This window comes from Pangasianodon hypophthalmus, chromosome 2 (assembly GCF_027358585.1).
Source record: "Pangasianodon hypophthalmus isolate fPanHyp1 chromosome 2, fPanHyp1.pri, whole genome shotgun sequence".
Classification (NCBI taxonomy): Eukaryota; Metazoa; Chordata; class Actinopteri; order Siluriformes; family Pangasiidae; genus Pangasianodon; species Pangasianodon hypophthalmus.
This window is the reverse complement of record NC_069711.1, coordinates 16,399,880-16,426,084: the sequence shown is the minus strand read 5'-3', so window position 1 is coordinate 16,426,084 and position 26,205 is coordinate 16,399,880. Positions and strand designations below refer to the sequence as shown.

At 37.5% G+C, this 26,205-nt stretch overlaps 2 protein-coding genes and 1 long non-coding RNA gene across 3 annotated transcripts in view; 2 read left to right on the top strand and 1 right to left on the bottom strand.

The window, feature by feature from the left end:
* LOC113523777 (neurturin) overlaps positions 1-11,356 on the top strand; it is a 28,711-nt gene extending 17,355 nt beyond the window's left edge. The window contains exons 3-4 of the mRNA XM_026909859.3: positions 157-292; positions 6,604-11,356. Coding sequence (XP_026765660.1) covers positions 157-292; positions 6,604-7,028 — 561 coding nt within the window. The 3' untranslated portion in view covers positions 7,029-11,356. The remainder of the gene's footprint in view (positions 1-156; positions 293-6,603) is intronic.
* On the bottom strand, positions 7,188-12,358 carry LOC117599087 (uncharacterized). Its single transcript, XR_004579529.2, has 3 exons — positions 12,286-12,358; positions 7,391-7,480; positions 7,188-7,259 (listed from the first exon to the last, which is right to left on the bottom strand). It is a non-coding gene; the product is annotated as an uncharacterized LOC117599087 (long non-coding RNA).
* Positions 12,359-12,508: 150 nt separating this feature from the next.
* rad54l (RAD54 like) lies at positions 12,509-25,782 on the top strand. The gene is made up of 18 exons (XM_034310370.2): positions 12,509-12,974; positions 13,053-13,148; positions 14,669-14,773; positions 15,035-15,095; positions 15,903-16,038; positions 16,155-16,224; positions 17,020-17,308; positions 17,594-17,718; positions 17,889-18,039; positions 19,022-19,148; positions 20,199-20,273; positions 20,749-20,879; positions 21,277-21,387; positions 21,489-21,612; positions 22,298-22,376; positions 22,887-23,066; positions 24,031-24,194; positions 24,480-25,782. The coding sequence occupies exons 1-18, from the start codon at positions 12,972-12,974 to the stop codon at positions 24,679-24,681; spliced, it is 2,229 nt and encodes a 742-aa protein (XP_034166261.2). The 5' UTR covers positions 12,509-12,971; the 3' UTR covers positions 24,682-25,782.
* Positions 25,783-26,205: the final 423 nt, after the last annotated feature.

Here is a 26,205-nt window from a genome sequence, read left to right as displayed (position 1 = left end):
AAGATACCACAAGTCTAGTACCTGCTACACCTACACATGCTAACTGTGTGTTCTTGTATCTTATGTTTCTTGTGTATGGTATTTCTGGTTTGGACTCTGTCTTTTGACGTTTTTTCCAACATGGTCATACAAAGGTGTAATTTATTGTGGTTACAGGTGATTTTCCTAGTGAGTGTGTGTCTGCTGGAGATTGTGGATGGGCAAAGACTTGCAGAGAAGAGGGAAGAATCACACTCCACCACACTGATGGCCCCAAAAGAGCAGAGACAACCCCCATGGGCCGCACTTTATGGTAAGGCCCGAGTCTGAGCCACAACTTCCAGACCTATTATGTCATATCAGTTTAATATTTTAGGACTTTTGACTAGATATGTGGTGGTGGATCGTTCTCTACATGTCAGTGACACTGACATGGTAGGCTTTTGGTCTGGTTACTACTTAACATTGTTTAAGTTAGGAGAATATAGCTTCCTTCATCTATTTGTTGATTGATAGTTTTGACTATTTAAAATAAATTGAAATGTATGTAGTTCAGCAATAGATTTTTATCGGTCACCCCATGCTGTAATTATATTAGGCATGCACTATGCGCTGTCTTTTTTTTTTACACTATAGACTAGGGGTGTGTGGCAAAAAAAAAAATACTGTATATCACAATACATGAAGGCATTTTCCAAAGACATGATGTGTATCACAATATTTAGTCTTGCTGAGGTTTTCTAATAAAGTGTCAACATTTTCTAATGTTTAAAAATAGCATTAAATTCTTCATATTTTTGAAATAATTGTACAACAATTATTTCAAAAATATGAAGAATTTAATGCTATTTTTAAACATTAGAAAATTAATAATTTAACAGGAAACAAGAACAGGGAATGCTTAAACACCTTTTTAAAATGTTTTAGAGATAATGACAATACCTGCGATTTTCTCAGAAAATTTACCATGACATATTTTTTCACAGTGTCATTTGCAAGATCATATTGTAATATTGCCCAGCTCTACAGAAGTGGTAAAAGTACTCAAATTCTTTATTCAAGTACAATTGCTCATCTGAATAAATACTCTGGTAAAGTCTTTGCTCAAGTTAAAGTATAAATGTCTGCTTAAAATCAAACACTTTTATTTATATATTTATAATTTATAATACTTTTATTATATTTTAGTTACTGATGCTAAATTAGTTGCCCTTTCAACCAAAGAACCAAGGAATATGGGAAAACATTAGCTAAGGCCAACTAACAGCAGCCTTATTCCTGATCTCTCAAATGGTAGCTAACATGATAACTCTCATAATACGAACCAGACGAATGCCAGTAGCTAGCTGTCACAGTACCAACTGCCTTGATAAATGCAAAGTGTACATAGCAGCAGATAGATTACAGCGATGGGAATTAGGTCGGAATTAGCTTTGAAAATGTAGTGAGTAGAAGGTAGAGATTTTTCTCTTGAAATGTAAGTAAAAGCCAAAGGAATTAGGTGAAAGAAAAAATGGACCACACATACTTAAACTCAAGTACAGATACTTAAATAAAACTGATTTAAGTACAGAAACAGACTAATTGATACTTTCCACCTCTGCAGCTCTACCATATACATGTAATTGATTATCTTGTACTCAGATTTTTAAAGCTGGATTATAGAATGTGTGTGGACATGTCCTTCCTTTCTACAGTGGAAACTACACCAATGGGATTGCTTCTGAAAAAAGGGCTAAAGAGCTATATACACACTGTGTATCAGTAAGGCCACTCAAAGGTTGAATAGCAAAATATGTAAAGACTGCAGCTTATGAGAAACTACATCTGCTAAAGTGCTAAATATAAATGTAGTGATTCCACATGTTTAATTGGCTTGTCTGTGTGGAAATCACAGTGCTTCAATCCAGTTCAGCATGGTTACAAAGGGTTATGTTACATTACGAGAGCCTGCAAAAAGGCCAGATGGTCCCAGGTAACCAAGCCCATGTTTTGATCCGCATGATTGTTATCTTTTAGAGGGATCTTGTTCTTTGAGGCTGTTGACATTTTTGTTTTGTTCAGTGCTGTTAGCCAATATGTTAAATCATTTAAACATGATGAGATTATGATAAGAAGTTATGAATGTAACATTGTGTTCTCTTCTGACTAAGCCCAGATGTTTGTGAGTGTACACTAATTTTAGTTCTAAGTCAGTGTTGATTAGTTTTATGTTTATAGGCATTACTTATGACCTTTCTGTGGCATTTCCATTTTAAGACTCAACGAAAAGGTAGTTCTAGCCGTGTGGATAAGGTACTATGCATTTAATAAGGTCTCAATGTTACGAGTTTAGTCAGTGTTTCCCACAGATAGCAGATTATACCCATAGGCATCTACTTATTATTTCAATAGTTTCTTCTAGACAGTAATAATAACAAAAGGAAAGAAAAGAGACATCTGCTTAAGTCTTCTGTCTCCTGAGACAAAAGACCCCAGTAATTTAACAGACTGTATATCTCCTCTTGAGTTTCAATAGAGATCTCAGACGTCACACATTGTGCTCAGAGCTGCCAAGTTAATGAAGTTCACGCAAATATACTACCAAATTTACTTAACCAGGTTTCTTACAAGTATTTTTTCCTATTTGAAGAAATGTGCAATTTACTTTTGATATACTGTAATGTCAAAGTATATTTGATGAACACTAATGTACACTAGAGCATTTTTGATATGCTACCATTTGTAAGTATACTTGAAGAGAAATACACAAGGTGCCAATTAAACTAATCAGTTTACTTTTAGATGTAGTATCAGGGGTATGAAAAATATGCTCATTGAGTCGTCTTCTTCTTCTTCTTCTTCTTCCTCCTCCTCCTCCTCTTATTATTATTATTAATATTATTATTATTATGTGAGCACATTTTAATCCAGTACACCAATATGTACATTACATGTACATTACAATACGTTTGTTAACTTTTGCTCTAACATTGGTTTACCTGTATGTTCCTGTGCAACATTTAAAAAAACTCTATAAACTAACCAGTGAACAATAAATAGAAAAATGTTTGTCTTAGTATCAGTCAGTAAGTTACCAAGCGCTGTAGTGGTAAAGTGTTTGCACTCTGATGAGGGGCTTGTATCTATCCTGCTAATAACAAGCTGGATTTGTTTTGACTCCTTTAATCCTCCATTTTCTCCTAGGGAATTTTTGGAGAAATATTTGTGACAGAGTAGATAACTAAAGGACACACAAATGGGAATCGGGATTATGTCACCCGAGATATCAAAGAGAAACCTTTGAGCAAAGAAAATTTCTCCTGGGTACTTTGGAGAAGCGTTCTAACTATGTTTCATCACATTTCCAAATGTTTTACATTTTGTTTAGTAATCTGTTGCAAGAAAACAACACACCTTGTATCTAAATTGAGTGTGATATGAATGAAGTTTGAGATGGGAGCCAGACAGAGGGTGAGGCAGACAGAGAAGGAGAGGGAAGGTGAGACAGCAGAGCAGAGCAGCAGTTACAGTAAGCAGCAAGGAGAGAGAAGAACCTGACTGACCTGTCAAAGCTTCTGCTTTCCTGCCAGTTGTTTGATGTTAAGTACTGTGCATACTATGATAGTTTTCTCAGTTGTATATTTAAAAGAGATACTCAATACACAAAAACTCCCAAACCACTATCTCTCAAACTGCAACGCCACTGTCCCTGAGCCACTCCAGGTCCTCCAACCAGGCTTAATTTAGATCTGTAAGAAACACTGCCAGGGCCACCAGAGAGCCACTAGGCCTTTGAGAAAGATCCCCTAATAAATACTTGATTATATACTTGATATATATTTTATTCTAGCTTATAAATCAATTTGGATAACAGTGTCTAATAAATGTAGGAGTATATACTCTAATAATATTATATTTAATAATATTTAAACTAGCTTATGCAACATTCACTAGCTTGCTAGCAACCTTGTTTAACATTTTTAATTACTCAATAAATAGTCTACCTAATGTTCGGTAGGTTTGCACTTCCCAAAAACATAAAGTTACTATAAACATAAAGACTGTTCTGAGCTTATTCGTAATATGCTCGTATTGAACATTTCAACACAATTAGCCTTTACTCTTCTGCTCCTTTATACTGTAATGATTTATAGTTCCACTGTCCGTCAGAAGAGGGTGGGCTTTCTTTTAAGTCTGGTTGCTTTCAGCTTTTCTCCTCATGTCATTTCAGGGAGTTTTCCCTTGCCACAGTCACATCTGCTTGCTCATTAGAGATCTAAATCTATATCCAGATTTCTGTAAAGCTGCTTTGTGAAAATGACTATTGTTAAATGTGCTATAGACATAAAACTGAATTTAATCATGTAGGCAGTTAAATGAAATTCTTAACCCTCAACTAGTCAGCAGTATGCTTGAATTTATTCTGCCTCACTTCCAAGTTGCTTTGAATAATAGTGCCTGATTAATGTAACATTGAGCATAATTTACTGTATATTATACATTATATGTATTATATGTAGTGTTGATATTGTACATGCATTCCAAACGTAATAAGCAGTTTGCATAATGTATGACAGGAAACACTTTCCCTTTCTTCAAGATCTGGCTGTAGAATGTATTCTCAGAAAGAATAGATAGAATGACTTGAATTTGCTTATGACAGGTTTTGACACAGCAAATTGCTCTCTGGAAAGCAAATTACTCAGATTTCCGCCTTGGGGAGAATTCTGCTTCATATTTTTGTTTTGTCCTCAGCTACTGAAGTTTTAACCTCCTGTCATTAGGCTCTGAAGCGTGATGCGGCTTGTCCTCAAAGCATGTGAATTCTCAGCTTGAAGAGGGGTTTATTGTATCTTACATTATGGTAGTCATCCTCAGTGAAAGAGCTGATAAGTGCTGGAATTTCACACTGATTTTACTTGTAGGTGCACACACATCAGCTATGGAAGCATGACTCGCAGGCTTTCTGAATGTCACGACACGAAATGCTACACTATATGCCTTTTTATAACAAGGGGCAAGGACACAGTGAGCTCATGCCTTAAAGTCAATCAATATTAAAATGATTCAGCTCAATTTCTCCAATGACATATATTACAGAAATAATGTTCAACTCATCACGAGGAGCCCCAAATGCTCAGGAAATGCTCCTGGGGTTTAATGTCTATGAATATCTATATTTTGTTTATTAAAATAAAGAGTAGAATGGAAGTTTTAAATTCATTGAAATATAAGCAGATGGAGTGAAGTGATGGTACAGATCATTTAAGGTCAATAAAATTATTTATATGGATAAAGATATGCCAGTGTCGATTTGCCCTCACCATTTCTCCTTGGTTGTATCCTTGTTGTTGTCTTACCATTTTCATCCATCAATTATTAATGCTTTAAAATCCCAGGACCCATCAGGGGTCCAGACATTCCTCACTCTTCTAATTACATACCGCATTGTGCAAAAATTACTATATTGAACAGTGAACAGTAAAACAACTAATAAAATTAAACCAAATTACAACTTCCCTTTGTGTTTAAAACTACATACATTCTCTTAAGTACACTGGCATGCTGTTTTTTTAAAGGAGATTAGCTTGTAGGCTGTTCAAGGCTTCATGATACACTTCTTCTGTCTCTGCAGGAACCAAAAAACAAATAGCCTTCATGATATTTTTTATCAGTAACATATTCTATGAACTTATATAGTCCTTTACTTAACAAAATACAAAAAAATCTCTATGACCATTAATAATTTAAAAAGAAAAGTGTGAAAGTCTGTTTTTTCTGTTGACACTACATAAATAGGCATGTAAAAATTAATATTTATATACAAAGGGTACATTATAGTTTTGCACAGTACTGTATCGTTGCTGCTAGGTGCATCAGAGTGATTGAATAAGTCAAAGTATTTACTTAATAAATACTTTAAAATGTGCAATTAATGGGCACTTTAATAGGAACACCTGTATACCTGCTCATACATGTAATTGTCCAATGAGCCGATCATATGGCAGCAGTGCAGTACATAAAATAATGCAGATACAGGTCAAGTGCTTCAGTTAATGTGCACATCAAACATCAGAATGAGGGGAAGATGTGATCTCAAGACATGGCATGGTTGTTGGTGCCAGATGGGCTGGTTTGAGTATTTCAGAAACTGATGATCTCCTGGGATTTTCATGTACAACAGTCTCTAGTGTTTACAGAGAATGGTGTGAAAAACACAGTTTTTACAGTTTTATTGTAACACAATTATTTCAGAAATAAAAAAGCATTCTTATGTAGTGCACATTTTTCAGCAAAACTTTTTTGTGACACCTGCCTTGGAAATAAAACTCATATAACCATATAATCCCCTCCAATTTTAAAACAATGACTTTGTCTGTGGCTTGTGCACATCAAGTAGCATTTGTTTCTTTTGTGTTGTAAGCTCTTTGTTATTTCCCATGTTGGTGGATGACAAAATGATTTTACATGTTTGCAACCTCTTATGTACACTACAGGGAAAACAGTATAGCAGAAATACAAAGGCTCAGGGCAATATAAAAAATATAATATTTTTTAAAGATGAATTTTTAAGAATCATTTACATTTCAGAAAAAAAATTGGTGTGTTAAACCATTTGTGTTTCACTTTCTCAACATATAGATCCATCCTTGGCAGAGGAAGGAGAGGAATACAGGGCCAGATGGCATCGTTCTCTAGCAGACATTTCTGTTGCTTATCGAAAATCCCGCAAAGAACGCAAGAACCGAAAGCGGCAGCGAGAAAATCTCAACCAGGACTGTCACCTTGAGAAGAAACAGATGCGTGTGCGTGACCTGGGCTTAGGCTATGATTCAGACGAAATCGTGCTCTTTAAGTACTGTGTGGGGACGTGCACGAGCTCACGGAGGAACTATGACATGGCGCTTAAAATTCTGACTGAGAACGGCAGCATCTTGGGCCGTGATGTGAGCACTCATCCATGCTGTAGGCCTACACGCTTTGAGGCAGTGTCTTTCATGGACACCCGGACAAACTGGCAAACCATCCGGTGGCTCTCAGCAGCCAACTGCAGCTGCGTGGGGTGAGAGGAGGAGAGAGAGCAGCTTGGTAAAAATGTCAGAAAGTCAGAAAACTCCGGGATGGACGAAGACAAGAATTTGTCGAGGTTGTACCTCTTCTGGCACCTCAGATGGAGAGCACAGCTGGTTGTTCCATAAGGAGCAACATGACAGATGCAGATGTTGCAGCTGTTGTGCCATGAATGGGGTGGAATAGCGGCAGAGAAGATTAATAAAGGGGCAAGCTATAGTGCTCTCCTGTAAGAGAGAGTGGAGAGGATGCTCATCTGATGCTGCAGGGAATCCGAACTAATTCACATGAAAAGCAAACTGAGAATGCAATATGAAAAGCATCATATAAAAAAAGAGATAAAAACTGTTAACAGTACCATAGAGAATGATCCTTGGACAATCTCACTAGGAGCCAGGAACTTGGTAGCCAAACCTTGAAGGAGGGTCTATACTGTGGAAGGACAAAACTGATAAGACACCACACACACACACACACACACACACACACACACATTATATTACATGTCACCTTCCCTTCATAAAGTAACAGCCTCTGTCATTAAGTTCTCAAACAGCCACTTGGGTGTCTGTAGTATTCGTTAGACATGTGCCGATTTTAAATATTCATCGTGATATTAAATATTTATCGTGATAATTGCCTAACCTTTTTATCCTGGAACATTACAGTGTACTACATGTTGACCCAGTAAGAACACATTAGATTTTGTCCAAAGTCAGGAACCTTGGAAGACAGTTCTACCATGCCAGTGTATGCAACACAATGTATGCTAAAGCATGTTATATTGCTGCGTGGTTTACACTTAGAAAAGGTACCGAGTCCAGCTTCTTGCACTCTATAGAAGACACATGCAGCCTCTCCTTCACCTCGGCCCAGGATGCACATCAGCATAGGCTCACGTATTGCTACATTAGCAACTCTTTTACAATAGGGAGCATTTTTTTTTTAATGATTTTTAAAAGGTCAGTCCTGATTCCGGTGGATTGATGACATTTATCTTCTTGAAGCACCACTAACATACTTATTTCCTTACCTTATTACCTCATTGGCTTTTTTGCATTGTTGTAGAACAACTGCATTTTATTTAATCGCAGCTTTCTTGTTATTATAACAGTTTGGGATCTAATTATGATATGCATTGTTTTTATGTCTTGTTTATACAAAGGTTTGAGGACTATGACTTCAGGTTCAGGTAAATTATTCAGTGGGCATTATATACAGAATTTGAGTCTTACATTTAGCTGAAGGTGAGATGTTGAGATAAAGCATTACATGGCTTGTCTAGTTTGCATGCCTGTGGGCAAAAGTTCACTCAAAGAACTTCAGATAGGACTTTTATTATGCCAGTGTGGATATAAAATTCGTAATTGGGTGAGTTTTTGTTCTTTTGACCTTTAGATGTCTTTCCTTCACACAATGACCATCAGTTACTGAGATTTTTTTTTTTAAATCTGCTTTTTGCTTTTGCTCTTGCTGAAGTTTAATAATTGTTGCACAGTTTGCGTCACTTCTATTATTCACAGATCTCTTATTCATGGTAGAAGAGGAACTTGTCCAGGAACTGTGTAGTTTTCTTTCAGGACAGTTATGAAACTCTTTAGTTTCCAGAACCTCAGTGAAAACATGGCACTTGATTTGTGCTGAGGTACTTGACACAGCATTAAAAGAAGGAAAATATTCAGTCAACATCACACACATTTATTTATTGGACCTTAAATATGCCAAACCAAATATAATACCGGTCCAATATTTTGAAACTGGTCCAGTTGTGATACTCAGTATTGGATCGGTGCAGTCGTAAAATTGAGGGGTCAGTCATCAACCAATTCATGGTGTAAAGCATGACAGTAACAATACATTGCTAAATGCAAATCCAATTTCATTTCAACAGTATCTGCTCATTATCAGTATTTTAAGTTCACTGTTCATTTCATATTGGAACACACACTGACAAATAGGCAGGGTAGTACTGCTTTTCATACAGGCCATGCTCACTTTCTCTTCATGTTATTTCCATATTGTGGCACATTATTTCTGTGTAAACCAATTGTATTTACATGAAGGGAATTGGTAACTACTGGTATGATAAGATGGTCTAACCATGCAGTGCTGGAAACAGACTCAGACTTATGACTCCGACATAAGAAATGCATCCCAGATACCCAAGCAACATTGTCTCTAATGTTATATGGCAGCATTTTAATACTGTTTTTAACACACGCTTGTCGATTTGGCCTTGCTCCTAGTCACTATGTTGTGAACTGTTCCATGGCTTCAGTAGTGCAATTGAAGTTTGTAAGGTGACCCAAGAGGAGTCAACATCACTGTAGGTTTCAACTTACAGTATGTGTCCACTTGCATGTGCCAGATCTGTGTGGTGCATGATGGTTGTGATACAGTTCAGCCACAAAAGTTCAGCAAAGTTCAATTTGCTTCAAAGTTCAATATGCAAATGATGTTAGCCGAACAGATGAGGGTAGATGTTTGAGCAGGAAAACCTTTTTTTAATTCCATTCTAAAGAAGATGAATGTAGCTTTGAATTAAATTGTAATAATACTGAACAAAGAGTGGCTTAGTTATTAGTTATTATTAATATTATTACTATTACAAAATATAAATTATATGAACCTGCTAAAGAAATTGAGTCTGATTTCCATCTATCTTTTATTGCAATTCGATGCCCTTTTTAAAACAAGGATGTTTAAAAACAGTATTACAACATAAAGCATAAATGTATATGAGGTCCATGAAAAGAAAAGAAACCCAATCATCCATTTCTTTGATTTGTGTGAGCTTTTTTTTTTTTTTTGCATGCTGAAGGTTAGAATTTGTGTTGCTTTCTGCATTACTCCCTCTCATTTTAAAGGAATGAATTGGTCTAAAAAGAAAATGTACACAATTTTTCAAACTTTTTCCTTAACTGAACACAGAAAGTGAAGTCCATTTTGATACTTGTCATGTTTTGGGGGAAATCTCATTTGCTCTGATAAGGAAAAATACTTTTGGTGAGTCTGGATCCTGTGAACCTGCAAAGGACGCTGTATTTGACATGTTAGTTATTTTTGGACTGTTCTGTGTACAGCTGATTGTTGTCTTTGCGTCAGAACGGTCTGAATGATGGCCACCTCTTCCCCACTGGATGCTATGCATCCCCTGCTTTATTTAAGGGAAAGGTTTATTAGACATAACTTATCTATTTATCATTGTATTCGTATGTTTGTTCCCATAATTATTAGATGCTTATAATTTATCAGCTGACTGTTGTTGAATTTACTACTCATATGTTTCCTTAAGGATTGTAAATATTAAAAAAAAAAAAAAAAAAAAAAAAACATTATTACTGACACAGTTAAGGAAAGGAACAATGTGTTCTCATCAGGTTTTAAGCACCACAATGCAAAACAATCAATTTATCCATACATGGATAAATGATGTAATATAATTTATATTGTAACACATCAAAACTCAGTTCAATATGCAAAGCCATTATTATTATTATTATTATTATTATTATTATTAATATTATTCAACTGTGTCTTCAATTTCACTGTAAAGCATCACGTAGACTCTATTTTTGTACATCTCTCCTGTAAAGGAATAAAGGTTTTGTACTAGAGAAAATGGCTGTGTGGTTTGCTTATAAGGGAGAAGAGCAGAAATGAAAGGTGTTAATTTAATATTACTGCAATATTCAATCTGTCCAGCTATGGATATATGTCCAGGTGGTATCCATTTACATATAACACTGATTACTTAGTGAGTAACTACATCTTATTTCTGACCCCCTGAAAGCACCCTTCACCTAAGGGCCTTGGGGAGGCACTTTGTGGAAATTTGTTGTGATGTCCCTTCTGTGTAAAGGATCTGTACTCTGTAGCAGATAAAAAGGATGTGCAGATTTCTTTTCATTAAGAGCAAGCAACTGAAGTTAAGTGAAAGCTGCCTATGAAGCAAGAAGCTCATGCTGCATTCTGCACGTCTCTGTAAACTAACACATACACCTAGTTTTGTTCACTTACCACATCACCATCAGCCTCTGATTAGCTTGTTTTTAAAATGGCTGATGAGATAAGACAATTGTTCCTCCCTTTAGGCCTTAAGCCTTGTGAGGCATTGTGTGTGTGTGTGTGTGTGTGTGAGAACAGTCAGCAGAGCAAAGCGTAAACTGTACTAATCACGCAGACGGAGCTGATCATGTGATTATGGTCTTTCACGGTAGTGTTACAGGCTGAGCAAACCTGTGCCCTTTACAGTAATATGCAGTCTTTGAGCTTTATTTTGTTAACACCCAGTTCATTTAGTGTGGCCTTTATGATTTGTTTCTTAACACAAGCTTTGCTTTATGTTTACTTTATGCCACATAACAAGTGATTAAGAAGAGCTCTTAAGACCACACTTCCTTTCCCATGTGCATCTAATCAGATTTCAGATGTAGATGTTACATTTTGAATCATTAGGCAACTTAATGAATCAGTAACTTCATGTTACAGTATGTTACAGTATACATACACCCACTGGCAAACTGATTGCAATGATGTGTAAAGCTACAGCGCCATCTGTTGGACTAGTGGTGAAAGCACATGTGTAGTGAAGTGAAGTGAAGTGACTTGTGGCCAAGTATGGTGACCCATACTCGGAATTTTTTTTTTTGCTGCAGCACCCGGGGAGCAGTTGGGGGTTTGGTGCCTTGCTCAAGGGTCTCACCTCAGTCGTGGTATTGAGGGTGGGAGAGAGCGCTGGTCATTCACTCCCCCCACCTACAATCCCTGCCGGCCTGAGACTCGAACCCACAACCTTCGGGTTCCGAGCCTCTAACCATTTTTGTATAGTTTGGAGATGTTTATAAACGCAATGATAAACACCTCGTGTATTGTTTTTTGTATTTTTTAACCACATTTATGTTGCAGTAAATTTTCAGTCCTCATCACGAAGTGCCTTCTGATGATGGCCCTGGAGACGGGGGGCGGGGGGTTTCACTTTTTGGTTCTCTGTGTAATTATAACACAATGCAACACCTTTACATTTAGGACCACAATATCTACAGTAAGGTCAGTGTGTATCCACAATATATACACATTCATTCTTAACCTTACGTCTAATATGATGCTGAAAACGGCTCCGTTCTCGTGACAATAACGCATTACATTACATGAATCACGTAAATGTTTGCAGCTCTGCATATTACTGTCGGTCGTTTAACGTTTCTATCGTGAAACAGTTGCCAAATATTAAACTTTAGCTACTTAGCTTACATCCAATCTCGCGCTCTTTCACCGCTACAACTGAAGCGTCGCGCGCGGCTTCTGTCAACAGTAAAGCCCCGCCTTCTCTCACCTGATTGGCCATCTCAGACCGCCGAGGCAGAGGGCCCTAAATATGTAACTTTTTTAAACTTTTTGTCATCCTAACAACATAGATAAGGGTGCATAATGAGGTGCAGCAGAGTAGGCATCAAAAATATCAAATATTGGGAGGACACTCTGGCCTTATGTGATTACTGGGGGGAGACGTGTCCCCTCAGTGTCTGTGGTGGTTACGGCCCTGCTACTTAACCCAGGACCGACTAAACGCATTTTCTGCAACGCCTTCTGAGAGTTTGGTGCTTTTCGTTTCCCGTACATTTGCGTCACCGGTGTGGACGCGGGATATTTAATAACAAATCATGGACCTCAAAGCCTATTGCTTTGCAAAACTTGTTAATTCATGTAGGCAATTCAATTAGGAATCTAGCTGGATGTATTTACTTGGCATATAGATTAAAGACGTTATATTTCCGTTAACAATGGCACTCCGTAACTCTAATCCTAATACTTGGCGGTTCTTTTAGCATTAGTAATTAGCTTGCTAGCACTGTCTGCTATAGCAACTGAATCAGGGTGAGCTGTTCTCCAGCTCACTGCGCTCATTAGACCAAATTCACCCGCGTCTCTAAGTCAGAATGGTAAGTAAACACATTTAATGCATAGATTAATAGCTGGCATGACATAGCTACTTTCAGTGAAATGCCGTATTGCTTTAGAGGAGAAGCTTTGCGCCCAGTCAGCTCGCCAAGAGAAAGCAGAGAGTCGATTCATCTGAGGATGATGATGAAGATGAAGACTGGGATGCTGAAATTGTAAGTAGTAAGATCCCTAAGCATATTTCTCCATATATTAATGCAATATATAGAGAAATAGTAATGACTACACACTATAAAGTTAGTAAACTACATCTCCAATAATCAGCCGTTTGGAATTTAGCTGAAGCTCCATTTTTGTGTGTCAATAAAAGGTGAATAGTTTGTTGTCAGTAAATATGACCTGATACTTTACTCCACTGATTTACTAACCAAACACTCAAAGCCTGAATCCCAGATTGTCTTTTCCCTTGTATACAGTATACACACAGTATAGTCATGCACAGAATATCCCATAATATTGAACTGGGGGGTGGGACATTATTAGTTTGTAAAAATAAAAATAACATAAGTCTCCCCGACTGCTGTGAAACCTAAATTCGCAGGAAAGAGACATGGTTACAGTGCCAAATTTCTGTCTTGAATGAAGAATGAAACATTAGCACATTTTGTCAGTAGCTGAGGTTCAAAGGTCATTTGGTGGTCCACCTCTTTTCTAGCATTTAACACCCTGCTTCAGACTGTAAGGGTCTAAAAGCAGGATGTATTCATAGCATTTCTGAAATGTAAGACAGGTTCAATCCATTTAGGGATTTAAAAACAAACAATTAACCCTCATACTTAGACCTTAAAGAAACTGCTAGAGCATGAAGGGAACTGAAACTGGGCTGAAATAACCCCTTCTTTGCACCTGAAAGTAGCCGAGCTGCAGCATTTTGAACAAGTTGCAGATGACTGGCTCATCCCAACATACAAGACATTGCAATAATCAAGACAAGAGTAAATGAAAGCATGAACAACTTTTCCTAGGTTATGACAGAAAAGAAAATACCACATTGAAAATCTGGGATTTTTTAAAATTAAAAGTAAACAGAAAGTTTTAGAATTTTGAAAATTCTAAAACAAAAAAAGGAAATGTGCAACATCCTGACTATTCAGTATTCAAGATGTTGCACAGTTTCTAGGTCACTATTTAAATTAAAGCATATTTGTGATATTGACCATGTTAACTCCTTTGTGCAAAAGGTCAGATTTTCAGTGATTCTTATCCCTTCAATTGAAGCATGTGTTCAGACAACTTGCTGATGGATTTAATCTAATATGGATCATCGGTTTTACACAAACTTGTGGAGTCTATGCCAGCTTGAGTGCACACTGTCATTAAAGTAAAAAGGGGAGATAACAAATACTAAAACTCTGAAATTTATGTAAATATTTCTAAGATTCTACTTTTCACTCAAGTTGTTGCTGATATTATGATTTGTAATGAAAACCTTTGTGTTAAATTGAAAAAGAATACCAAACAGAAGCATTTTCACTAGTGGTCTCAGACTTTTGGACCCCACTGTATGTCATAAAATTTACTGGATTTTGTACCACACACATACAGTATATATGTGCTACATGTCCAGTCGTGTGGTCACGCTACATGTTTGAAGCAGGGTTGAATTTAAGTTGGATAAATATTATTTGGTGGCTTATTTGCTATTAAGCATATTTTATTAAATATACTCTTACAGACAAGCAAAAGGAAGAAAGACTGCAGAGAAAGCTACATATCTCCATACAGGAAGCCTCTGACCCAGCTCACAGACCGGCCTCTGTGTGTGGACAGCAACGAGCATGTAAGGCAGCACAAAACTTTTCCAATTTTGTGAGTAAATCATTATGGAGTTTGACATTTTTAGAGACAGGTCTTAAGTAAAATTTGAAATGTGGAATTTACTATAGCAGGGGCATGTCCTGGACTTCTACACTGAAGAAGTTTAATTGAAAGAACCTTTGGGCCTCCTCCATTTATTTGAACTTGTGTCTGTATTTCTTGTCACCTATTGCGTACAAAAGTGAAAAAATGTGACCACTTTTTTCTGTCTCTTTTTTTATAGGAGGCTTTTATTCGAAGTATCCTTTCAAGACCATTCAAGGTTCCCATCCCTAATTACACAGGTAGCCATGTGCAGTATGTGCATTTCTACATTATATGGTATGTGGAAAGCTGCCCATCACACCCATATGTGGTTCTTCCCCAAACTGTTGCCACAAAGTTGAAAGCAATTGTATAGGATGTCTTTGTATATTGTAGCTTTACAATTTCCCTTCTCAGTAACTAAGAGGCCCAAAACCTGTTCCAGCATGACAATGCCCCTATGCACAAAGCGAGCTCCATAAAGACAAGGTTTGTCAAGGTTGCAGTGGAAGAAGTGGAGTGTCCTGCACAGAGCCCTGACCTCAAACCCACTGAACACCTTTTGGGACGAACTGGAACGCCAACTGCACCCAAGGCCTCCTGACGCACTGTCAGTGCCTGACCTCACTAATGCTCTTGTAGCTGAATGGGCAAATCCCCACGGCCATGCTCATATGGGAATGATGGTCAGGTGTCCACATACTGTACTTTTGGCCATATAGTGTATCTCTAACTGTGCTACATGGCATGCATAGCAATCCCTAATACTGTGCATTTAAAGTACAATTCTCTCTCTCTCTCTCTCTTAGTTCAGTTGAAGGTTTATTGGTACAAATGTATTTTAGCTATGATGTAAAATACCTATCACAGAAAGATTGAAGGTTAATAACAGGTGACCATAACACGATTATTGAAACGGTTATTGCTCATAAACAAGTACCAGTTAAAAAAGGGAATAGCCCCCTAAGCTGGAAATGTTTGTAAAATTTGTCCTACTGGTTGTCTCTAACATAGAATAATTTCATGTTCATTGAATATACGTGTATTTTTATATTCTCTCACTTCAGGTCCGTTGGGTGTGCGGGCTCTGGGCTTGAAGAGGTCAGGTGTTAGAAAGGCTCTCCATGACCCTTTTGAAGACGGGGCTCTGGTTCTTTATGAGCCGCCAGCTTTGGGGGCTCATGACCTCATCAAAACAGACAAGTCAGTCACCAGTCATCTAACAGTTCTGTCTTGATGAAGCCTTCATATTTATTTATATAAAACATATATCCTTCAACTCTCATTTGTGTGTTTATTGAACACTCATCATCCTGCAGGGACAAGCTGCCTGTGCACGTTGTGGTGGATCCGGTGCTTGGTAAAGTTCTTCGACCCCATCAAAGAGAGGTGAGTTCTTATGAATGCTTCAAAATACTGTCACCCTAACTGAGGTCTGCATTTACCAATGTCTCTCTAATAGCTAAGATTTTATTTCTGTTCAGATTTAAACCTGCTGTATTAACAGCCATATCTGTGTACGTAGATCAATAGAATTGTTTCCGATATTTAGCTAACATAATACAACCTAAAAGACACTGTGTGTAACACAAAAGCTATATTTGTATAAATATTTGCATATTCTTATTCTGAAAGACTTCAAGTTGTCTGAAATGGCCAGAATATGAAATCACAATACACATATGCTGTGTATCACACGTATGATACACACGTATGATGTGATAAGATGACACACTATATCTAGCATGATGTCTTGTTTTGCTGTTTTTGAAACACACAACACACCAGTATTTTAAGAGTCTGTAGTTGACTATGAGGTCAGTTATTTGGATGTTACTGTTACTCAGTAAACTTTATTTAAGGAACAGGAATCATGTGATACAGGTACACCTGTCACAATTATTACAAACTGTCTTTCTATATAAATAGCTGCAGGCAGTAAACACGAGGTTCATTCTTAATAAGTGCTTAATATAATCAATTTGCTGCGCATTCATATTTTAATCCTTGATATTGGTCAAACACTTTAATATAACTTTGTTTTGTCACAAAACAGAGCTTTTAAGTGGACCCAAACACTGCCCAAAAAATGCCCCCCACAGAATAAGAGAGCCATCATTTTTCATGTAGTTTGTCTGTAGATTGGTAGATCTACAATCAATCAACGTGTTGTGCTGTTTTCAGGGTGTGAAGTTTCTGTGGGAGTGTGTGACAGGGCGGCGCATCCCTGACTCCTATGGCTGCATCATGGCTGACGAGATGGGACTGGGGAAGACACTGCAGTGCATCACGCTCATGTGGACTCTCCTCAGGCAGAGTCCTGATCTCAAACCTGAGATTGATAAGGCCATTGTGGTCTCCCCATCCAGCCTTGTCAGAAACTGGTACAATGAAGTCGCTAAGTGGCTTGGAGGACGTGTGCAGCCTGTGGCTATTGACGGTGGCTCCAAGGAAGAAATAGACCGGAAGCTTGGTAAAAAAAAAAAAGATATTTGTATCATTTCATTTATCAGCAATACTTCTGAAAATTCAAATTGTTGAGAGTTCTACTGCAGCTGCAACATGCACATGGTTTCAGAGACTGTCTGCTCTGCACTTAAGAGAGTTGCATATCTAACTGTCTTAAATGTTAAGTATTTTAAGTCTTGTGGTTGTTTACGCATGGTATTATTTACATCTATTGGTAAAAATAGTCATATTCAAAGATGTTTGGAAAACCTCACACTGCTGTAATTAATGTAATTTTTTTGTATTTCAGTGAACTTCATTTCCCAGCAAGGTCTGAGAGTTCCCACTCCCATTCTGATTATTTCATATGAAACGTTCCGTCTGCACGCTGAAGTTCTGCACAAAGGCAAAGTTGGATTGGTCATTTGTGATGAGGTATGAAATGTCTGCCCTGCATGTATTATGGCTGTACTATTTGTATGTTAGTTGTGGTGGCAATCTTTGCCTTCCTAAATTAATTAAACAACTGCAATATTGGTGAGCATAGCAGCAATTAGGCAGTTTGGCTAATGTCAGGGATTCAGGTGTCATTCGTGTTTTCTCAGGGTCACAGGCTGAAAAACTCGGACAATCAGACGTACCAGGCTCTGAATGTGATGAACGCCCAGCGCAGAGTCCTGATTTCCGGCACTCCCATTCAGAACGATCTGCTTGAATACTTCAGTCTGGTGCACTTTGTCAACGCAGGCATCCTTGGTATGTGGCTGAAAAACATACAGTGTGTAAGTTTGGATGATATAAACACAGTAAATCTGCAGTGAGTAATTGTCTATTTCCTAAGTGTATCACCACAATTTAGTCACCTCAGATTATCCGGTGTGAACAGTTGAGGAGGATGTCAGTAACAAAACTCATATCTGTGCCACTCTAAACTAAGAGTGATGTGTGCACACACAAATTTCTTGAAATGTAGTCTCTCAATTTGTTATAAAAGAGATATAACCCTGGAAAGAGAAGACTAATGTTTTTCCTCTGAGACATGTGAAGTCTGCATATTTTTAATGGAATACATACTTTGTGGACACCTGTCCAATCACAGCCATATGTGCTTGTTGAACATCCCATTCCAGACCTAGCCCCCCTTTCCTGTTATAACAACCTCCCCTCTTTTAGAAAGGCTTCACACTAGAATATGGAGAATGGCTGTAGGAATTTCTGCCCATTCAGCCACAAGAGCATTAATGAGGTCAGGCATTGATGTTAGGTGAGGAGACCTGGTGCACAGTCAGCATTCCAGTTCATCCCAAAGGTGTACAGTAGGTTTAAGGCCAGGGCTCTGTGCAGGCCACTCGAATTCTTCCACACCGACCTTAGCAAACCATGTCTTTATAGACCTTGCTTTGTGCACAGGGGCATTGTCATGTTGGAACACGCTTGGGACCCCATAATTACAGTTAAAAGGGAAATCTTGTTCCCAGCAGTGTGTAGTCATATAATGAATATATAATGAATGTGTGTATTTTTAATAAACAGAACTTTATAAAACATGCTTTATCTGTGTCAGTTGCACTGTGGAATTATAATATCTACCAGTCTGTAGCAGCCAACAAGTGTATCTGTTGGAGGTTAAATTACAGTGGCCAAACTCTCAGACAGTAAAATATTTTGCTAGTCATTTCCTTGTCTGGTCCTTCATCCATCTTTAAACTTCTCCTAATACTGTCACATGTTCTTGTAGGCACAGCTCAGGAATTTAAAAAGCGCTTTGAGATTCCCATCCTGAAGGGCCGTGATGCAGATGCTAGTGATAAAGAGCGTGCTGTCGGGGAGGAGAAGCTAAAAGAGCTCATCAGCATCGTTAACAGGTGAGCTACAAGGCAAAAATGATTTTTAATCACAATAATGTCTTTCTATTCTAAACTGAGTAAATAAATACACTGTACATGTAACAAACAAAGGTGGTGTGTGCAGTGACTCGTAGTTTGTGGTGTTATTAGCATGGATTCTGACCACTCCCCCTCTCACACACTCACTGCATTCTTCCACTATTCCTGCTATTTGTGTTTGTAGTAAATGTCTAATTTGGTCTAATTTCTTAAAATATAAACATTTAAGTAAACAGGTAAGAGAGTATTTCTTTTTAATGCATATAGGAAACAGATCAGTTGATGTCAGCTGCAACATTCCTGTCAAACTGAACGGGAATAGAATTTGTCGATTCATTTGACAAATTTTATTCCTGTTCAAGAGCCAGTTTAAGTGGGAAAGGAAAGGGGAAAACACAAAAAGATTTGCTTCCTGCAGCAGTAAATATTGCAAGTGTATAAATGATTTAACTTGAACCTTTGATTTAACTTGAAGATCAAATCCAAATGAAACTGAGACTGATTGAGACAGAAAAAATACTTTTCAAGGCCAAACCTTAACTTTAAGTAGTTGGCTTAGATCTTGGATCGCACCTATGTTTAGGTTTCTGGGAGAAGGAATTACTTCTTGTCAAACTTTGTTCATATGAAAAAAAAAAAACATTATTTTTGCAAACTCTCAGTCAGAACCATGACCATATTTTGTGAGGCAACTGCCCAAGACTAAGACAAGTCTGAGTACAAATGCCAATAAAAACATCTCAATACCAGACTCGAGTCCTACAGCCCTAGAGTGAAATCAAGGGTGTAGTCTTTTATTATATTTTTAAAAAATGTAAGAAACTGCTAGTAATTAAGCAGTGGTCGCACCGGCTATATGTATCTTAATTCATGACCACACACCCGTCTGCAGGAGAGTGAAACACCCCCCTGCCCCAGTGTTTCATGTGATCCTAGTTCTGGTACACACCTCAATTTACAAGTGGATGGAACAGACTTGACCTTTTCCAGCACTACACGTTTATTGATCATGTCTTTTTGTCTCTGCAGGTGTCTGATCAGGAGGACCTCAGACATTCTATCTAAGTATCTTCCCGTGAAGGTTGAGCAAGTAGTTTGCTGCAGGTAAAGCGTTTGTTTGTATTCTACAACAATTCCAAACGGAATAGTCACATGAGAAATAGAAAACAATAAGCTGATCGCCACTGTGTGTGTTTGGGTGACAAAGTGATGTATTTATATTTTGTGTGTATGTGTAGAACACAAAAAGGGTGGTCAAACCAGTAAAAAATAAAAATTTAGTGAAATATGATGCAGATATTATTTTCTGTTTTGATTGTGACACTATCATTTAAATGCACTGTATGCTTATATGCAGTATGTATGAATTATGTGTTACAAATTGAATTTTAAGATCAGATCCTGTCTGTTAGTCCTCTACTAGAAAAGTAGTGCAGTGACCTTTTAGTTTAATGCTCCAAAAAATGCAAATTCTTATCATTATTATTGTTAGTAGTAGTAGTAGTAGTAGTAGTAGTAGAAGCAGTCGTATTATTAATGTGTATGTGTGTCTGTGTGCGTGTGTCACTGTGCTGTGCAGGCTGACTCCTCTGCAGAAAGAACTCTACAAGCTGTTCCTGAAGCAGGCAAAGCCATTAGAGAGTCTGCAGCAGGGCAAGATCAGCGTATCCTCACTGTCCTCTATCACCTCACTCAAAAAGCTGTGTAACCGTGAGTGTGAACACTTCTGCTTCTTCTGCTTCACACAACAACTCTTCCCCAGAGACTGAGAAAGACTTACAGACAGGGACATAAACATTCTTTTTTCTCTTACTTACATCACCTATGGGATAGATTTATTTTCTTGTTTCTTTTACTGAAATGAACTAATAAATATAGAAATGAGTGGTGAAAAGTAACAAGAACAACAAAGATTTTTTTTTAAAGTGTCTGTAATTCATGATTGTCTGTTTGTTGATTTAGAGTAACTCACTGGTGTCTAAACTTAGATAAATGAATAATGGTAGTGAAGATCATTTGTTTCCATGATGATAACAATGTACATGCTGAATTAAAGTAATTATCAGCACTGCCAAGTAAAAAAAACATTATTTCCTTGTTTGTTCAGACCCCTCACTGATCTATGAGAAGTGTGTGGAGGGGGACGAGGGCTTTGCTGGTGCAGTGGACCTCTTCCCACCGGGTTACTCCACTAAAGCTGTCGAACCGCACCTTTCAGGTCAGCTGTGTGTTTTATGTGTATACAAGTGTGTGTGTGTCTGTGTTGTAGATTGCATTTGAATGTTAAATGATCATGATGTTCTTACTCTTTGGTTTCAGGGAAGATGCTGGTGCTCGACTACATTCTGGCCATGACACGGACGACAACCAGCGATAAAGTGGTGCTGGTGTCCAACTACACACAGACGCTGGACCTGTTTGAGAAGCTGTGTCGTGCTCGCAAGTGAGAAAGCCACATCCACACAATTTAATCACAACTTTCAAGTTTTGATTAGTAAGTGAAAGTGTAATAAGACTCTTATAGGTGAAGTGTATAATGATAATGATACTAATACCAGTATCATAGTGAAAATTTAGATTTCTCCATAAATTATTCATGTTTATATGTACATATTTGCAGTAATGCTTTTTTACATTTAGGAAATAAATAGTAATATTTGACTAAAATATGTTCATTTATTTTTTTTCTTTAATAAAAATTTGTCACAGAAACTTTCATTCATCTTCAGCACCCGTGCCACCTTTTAGATTTAAATTTTTTTTTTGATAATACCAAGTTGTCGTTCATTAACAAATACACATAGCTATTTAATACATTTTTTTTTAGTTACATGTACTTTTTTAGCAAATGTATTGAACATTACTTATACATAATTAAAAAATATATATATTTATTTAGCTATGATTAGATTAAATAACAGATGAGCAATATGATGAACAATCCACATGCTGTTCTTTATACTGTAATGATTGGATTTTATTTCTGCAAGTTCTGTATAAAAAGTCATTTTATGTGCAGTGAGTAATGTTCCACATTGTTATTCCTGATGTTTCACATATGCTGCTACAACGTATGTGGTTTAACTGTCTAGCTAATCCACTGTCGATTTGTTTTATTTTTAAATTAGATACCTGTATGTGAGACTGGATGGAACAATGTCTATAAAGAAGAGAGCCAAGATTGTTGAAAGATTTAACAGTCCTTCTGTAAGTCCTAACTTCTTTTCCCCTCCAGTTAAAGATTTAAATTTATATTAATTTTTCGGCAGACACGTTTATCCAGAGAAAGCTGATAAAGTAGAATCCAGATGTCGATTTCGATATTGATCACTAATCACAGAATAGCACAGCACAGTTTTTATGATTTCAGCAGCAGCTCTTAGAAGCTACAAATCCATAGTATCCAGGTGAGATTATCCATTGAAGCAAGAGTGAGTCATGGGCATAAACTGTTTGAGGGAGTTTTAGGATATTCGTGTGGGATTATCCACAGAAGCAGAATATAGAGCTGTTTGTAACGGAGCTGACAGTGTTGTGCTGTAGGTTTATCAGGTTTATCAGGTTACCTGAAGTAAGTGCAGAATCCTAGTAGCAAAAAAGATCCACAACTAAACACAGACAATTGCTTATTCACATAGACACTGCTAAACCTGCAGGCTAAAGTAAGTGCTAGTACTTTTTATAAGCCATTTTTCTGATCGCCGCCTCTTTTTCTAGAGCCCAGATTTCATCTTCATGTTGAGCAGCAAGGCCGGCGGCTGCGGCCTGAACCTTATTGGGGCAAATCGGTTGGTAATGTTTGACCCGGATTGGAATCCAGCCAATGACGAACAGGCGATGGCAAGAGTGTGGCGTGACGGCCAGAGAAAAACGTGCTACATCTACAGATTGCTCTCTGTGAGTATATTCATCAAGCAGAAATACAAAGTTGTCCCTCTTTGTTGACTGAGTCATTATAAATAGGTTAAAAATGATGCAGCACATAAGTGAAAGTATATTCTTTTGTATAACAACACAGTCTGGAGTGTTATTCCACTTATACCACAGCAATTTGCCTCCGCTTACAATACAATACTATTTCACTTATTAATGTATGACACTTTGCACATTTTCATGGTTTATAGTTAGATTTAGTGTTGGGGAATGTCTGAGAGACAAATTAGTTCTTGTTCAGTCATTCCCTCACCAGCCTCGCTCTTCTCTATCTATCCCCCCCCTTTCTCTCATTCACTCACTCACTCACTGTCACTTGTCTCTCATCTCAAAAAATGCAGCTTGTCATTTTACAGAGAAAGCGTAAACTCATCTGGCTTGAAGACTTTCCTGTACTGATAAACTTCGCACTGTGACAGTTACAAAGCACTTACAACCGAGACTCCTTCCAAAAATATTAAATAAATGTCTCCTAACAAAAAAAAGTCACCACATCAACAATTATAGGTTTTGCTTTGTTAGACAACACATTTTTTTAATCTGTTTATCAGTCTTAGATTATGTTGAGTGTCATGCAAGTCCCTGTGTGTGAGCTGTTGCTATAGAAACAATAAAGTAATAGAATATTAACCGGTCGTTTGTTACAGCCAGAACTATTTTCCAAGCTGTGCTGCTATACGAAAATAATGCACACCTTCTGACCAATCAGATTCTAGCATTCAACTGTGCAGTAGTACATTATAATCTTGCATCTCTAAGTATGTTTAGTAGTGTTGATGTTTTGCATTTATTGATTGTTTGTGTCTGTTCCTGCCTATCTCTGTGCATGTATCTCTGTCTGTGGCTCTGTGTGTGTGTGTGTGTGTGTGTGTGTGTGTGTGTGTGTGTGTGTGTGTGTGTGTGTGTGTGTGTGTGTGTGTGTGTGTAGACGGGGACCATAGAGGAGAAGATCCTGCAGAGGCAGGCTCATAAGAAGGCTCTGAGCAGCTGTGTAGTGGATGAGGAGCAGGACGTAGAGAGACATTTTTCTCTGGAGGAGCTGAAGGAGCTGTTCACTCTCAACGAGTGCACACTCAGTGACACACATGACAGGTACACATACACAAAGTGTGTGAACAAAACAATACACTTTAAATAGCTTTTTATTCAGACTTGATCCGATGCATTTTTTTGTAATAATCCAAATGGCATGTTTATTATTTATTACTGTTATGATCATAAAAGCATGCAACAGATTTAAAGCACTGGAAGCTGTTGCAGTTTTAGGATTGAGATGATTACTAGTTGTTTCCTTGACAAAGGAAATCCCATAATTTCAGTGGTAATTCTTTAGTGGAATATTGTGCATTAAAAAATGTTCTCTCTTTCTCTCTCCAGGTTTCGATGTCAGCGCTGCGTAAACGGGCGTCAGGTTCGTCCCCCTCCCGGCGATTCAGACTGCACCAGCAATCTGTCGTGCTGGCATCATTGTGCAGATAAAAAAGGGCTGAAGGACACGGTGCTTCAGGCCTCCTGGGACAAAGCTGTGACCTTTGTGTTCCACCAGAACTCCCACGAAGACCAGAGAGGAGTCGTCTGAACACTGTATGTCTGAACAGCTGTAAACGTGCCAAACCTATCACATGTAGCTGTGGCTGATTCATTCTGTAAAACTTGTGTATCAGAGGTAGAGAGGTGAAAGACATCACAAGAAGAAGATACCTAAGAGACGGTTATTTTTTGTCACATCACCATGGTGATTCTTGAATAACTATTTTTTGTTCTGTTTCTTTCTTTTTATTTATTGTGTATATTTGAGGGTCTTTATTAATGTTGATTAAATATCTGTCATATATAAAATACTGCTTATTTTTGTCTATTTCTGGTTGCTATCCAGGAGTTCTACTGTACAACAAACACAAAACTAAGAAGTATTTTTGCATGAGCATACCAGGGAATGTTTTTATGATACGCAACTTGAGTGTTATATTAAACATCCAGCATAATGGAAAAGAAGACAGCATGATAGATTATAATGTTACTTAACTGAACTTGCTGATCTGAGAACTAGTAAGCACTTGATTAATATCCTTGTGACTGCGACAATACACAATAGTGAAAGCTGGAAGAATCAGGATTGTTAAACCATGTTGCTTATATATGAAGTGTGAGTGCATAGTTTTTATTAAAGTTATGAGTGATGGATGTGAGTGGAGCTTAGAAAAGCTTTGCCTAAGCTCGACCAGTGTTTGGAAATGGTGAAAGAAATGTTGAAATGGGACTTTAAACCCAATATTAATCACTTAGCTGTGTTGCTCTTACTGTCAGCTTCTAAACTGACAAAAGCCTTTTCTAGAGTTATTCTCAGATCATAATGATTTGTTTGAGAAAATGAGTTCTTGTGTATTTGCATATGCATAATTTTGCAGATGATTTATCAAAAATGACAAAATAGTGGCTCTCTGGCAGTCGTCACCCAGATGAGGAGGAGTTCCCAGTTGAGTCTGGTTCTTCTCAAGGTTTCTTTCTCATGTCACCTCGGAGATTTTCCTTGCCACTGTCGGGGCGACACGGCTTGCTCATTAGGGAAAAATTTATAAATTTAAACTTTTTATGCTGAATTTATGTATTTCAGTAAAGCTGCTTTGTGACAATGTTCATTGTTAAACGCGCAATACAAATAAAACTGAATTGAATTGAATTGAATTGACAGTCCTGGGATTTGAACTCACAACCTTAACTGGTTAAACTTAAAGGTTTAATTGCTTGTTTCTTTAATTCTGAGGCTACATCCAACCAAATATTTTCAGCAAATACATCAAACTATGACTTTTATGATTATCTCACTTTTAAATTAATATTATAGGAAAATAGTAGGTAATTCCATAGTTTCAAGTTAGAACTTTGTCATCTGCATAACTTCAACTTACTTATGTTCATTTTTATACATTTTATAGATACTGTGTCCTAAACTGCACTGACATGTCTGCATGACATTGGAGGTGGTTTGAGTTTTAACTTCAGCAGTATAAATTCTTTAACTACATTAGGTTTGTAGCTCCAGTGCAAAAATAGAGAAGTAAACTTAAGACACCAAACATAATACTCTCAAAAAAAAAAATCA

Bases quoted from the DNA above. Each gene is read 5' to 3' on its own strand.
- rad54l (XM_034310370.2), top strand. The intron at 21,388-21,488 runs GTCAGCTGTGTG...CTTTGGTTTCAG, and splicing joins TGTCGAACCGCACCTTTCAG to GGAAGATGCTGGTGCTCGAC. The intron at 22,377-22,886 runs GTAAGTCCTAAC...CTCTTTTTCTAG, and splicing joins AAAGATTTAACAGTCCTTCT to AGCCCAGATTTCATCTTCAT.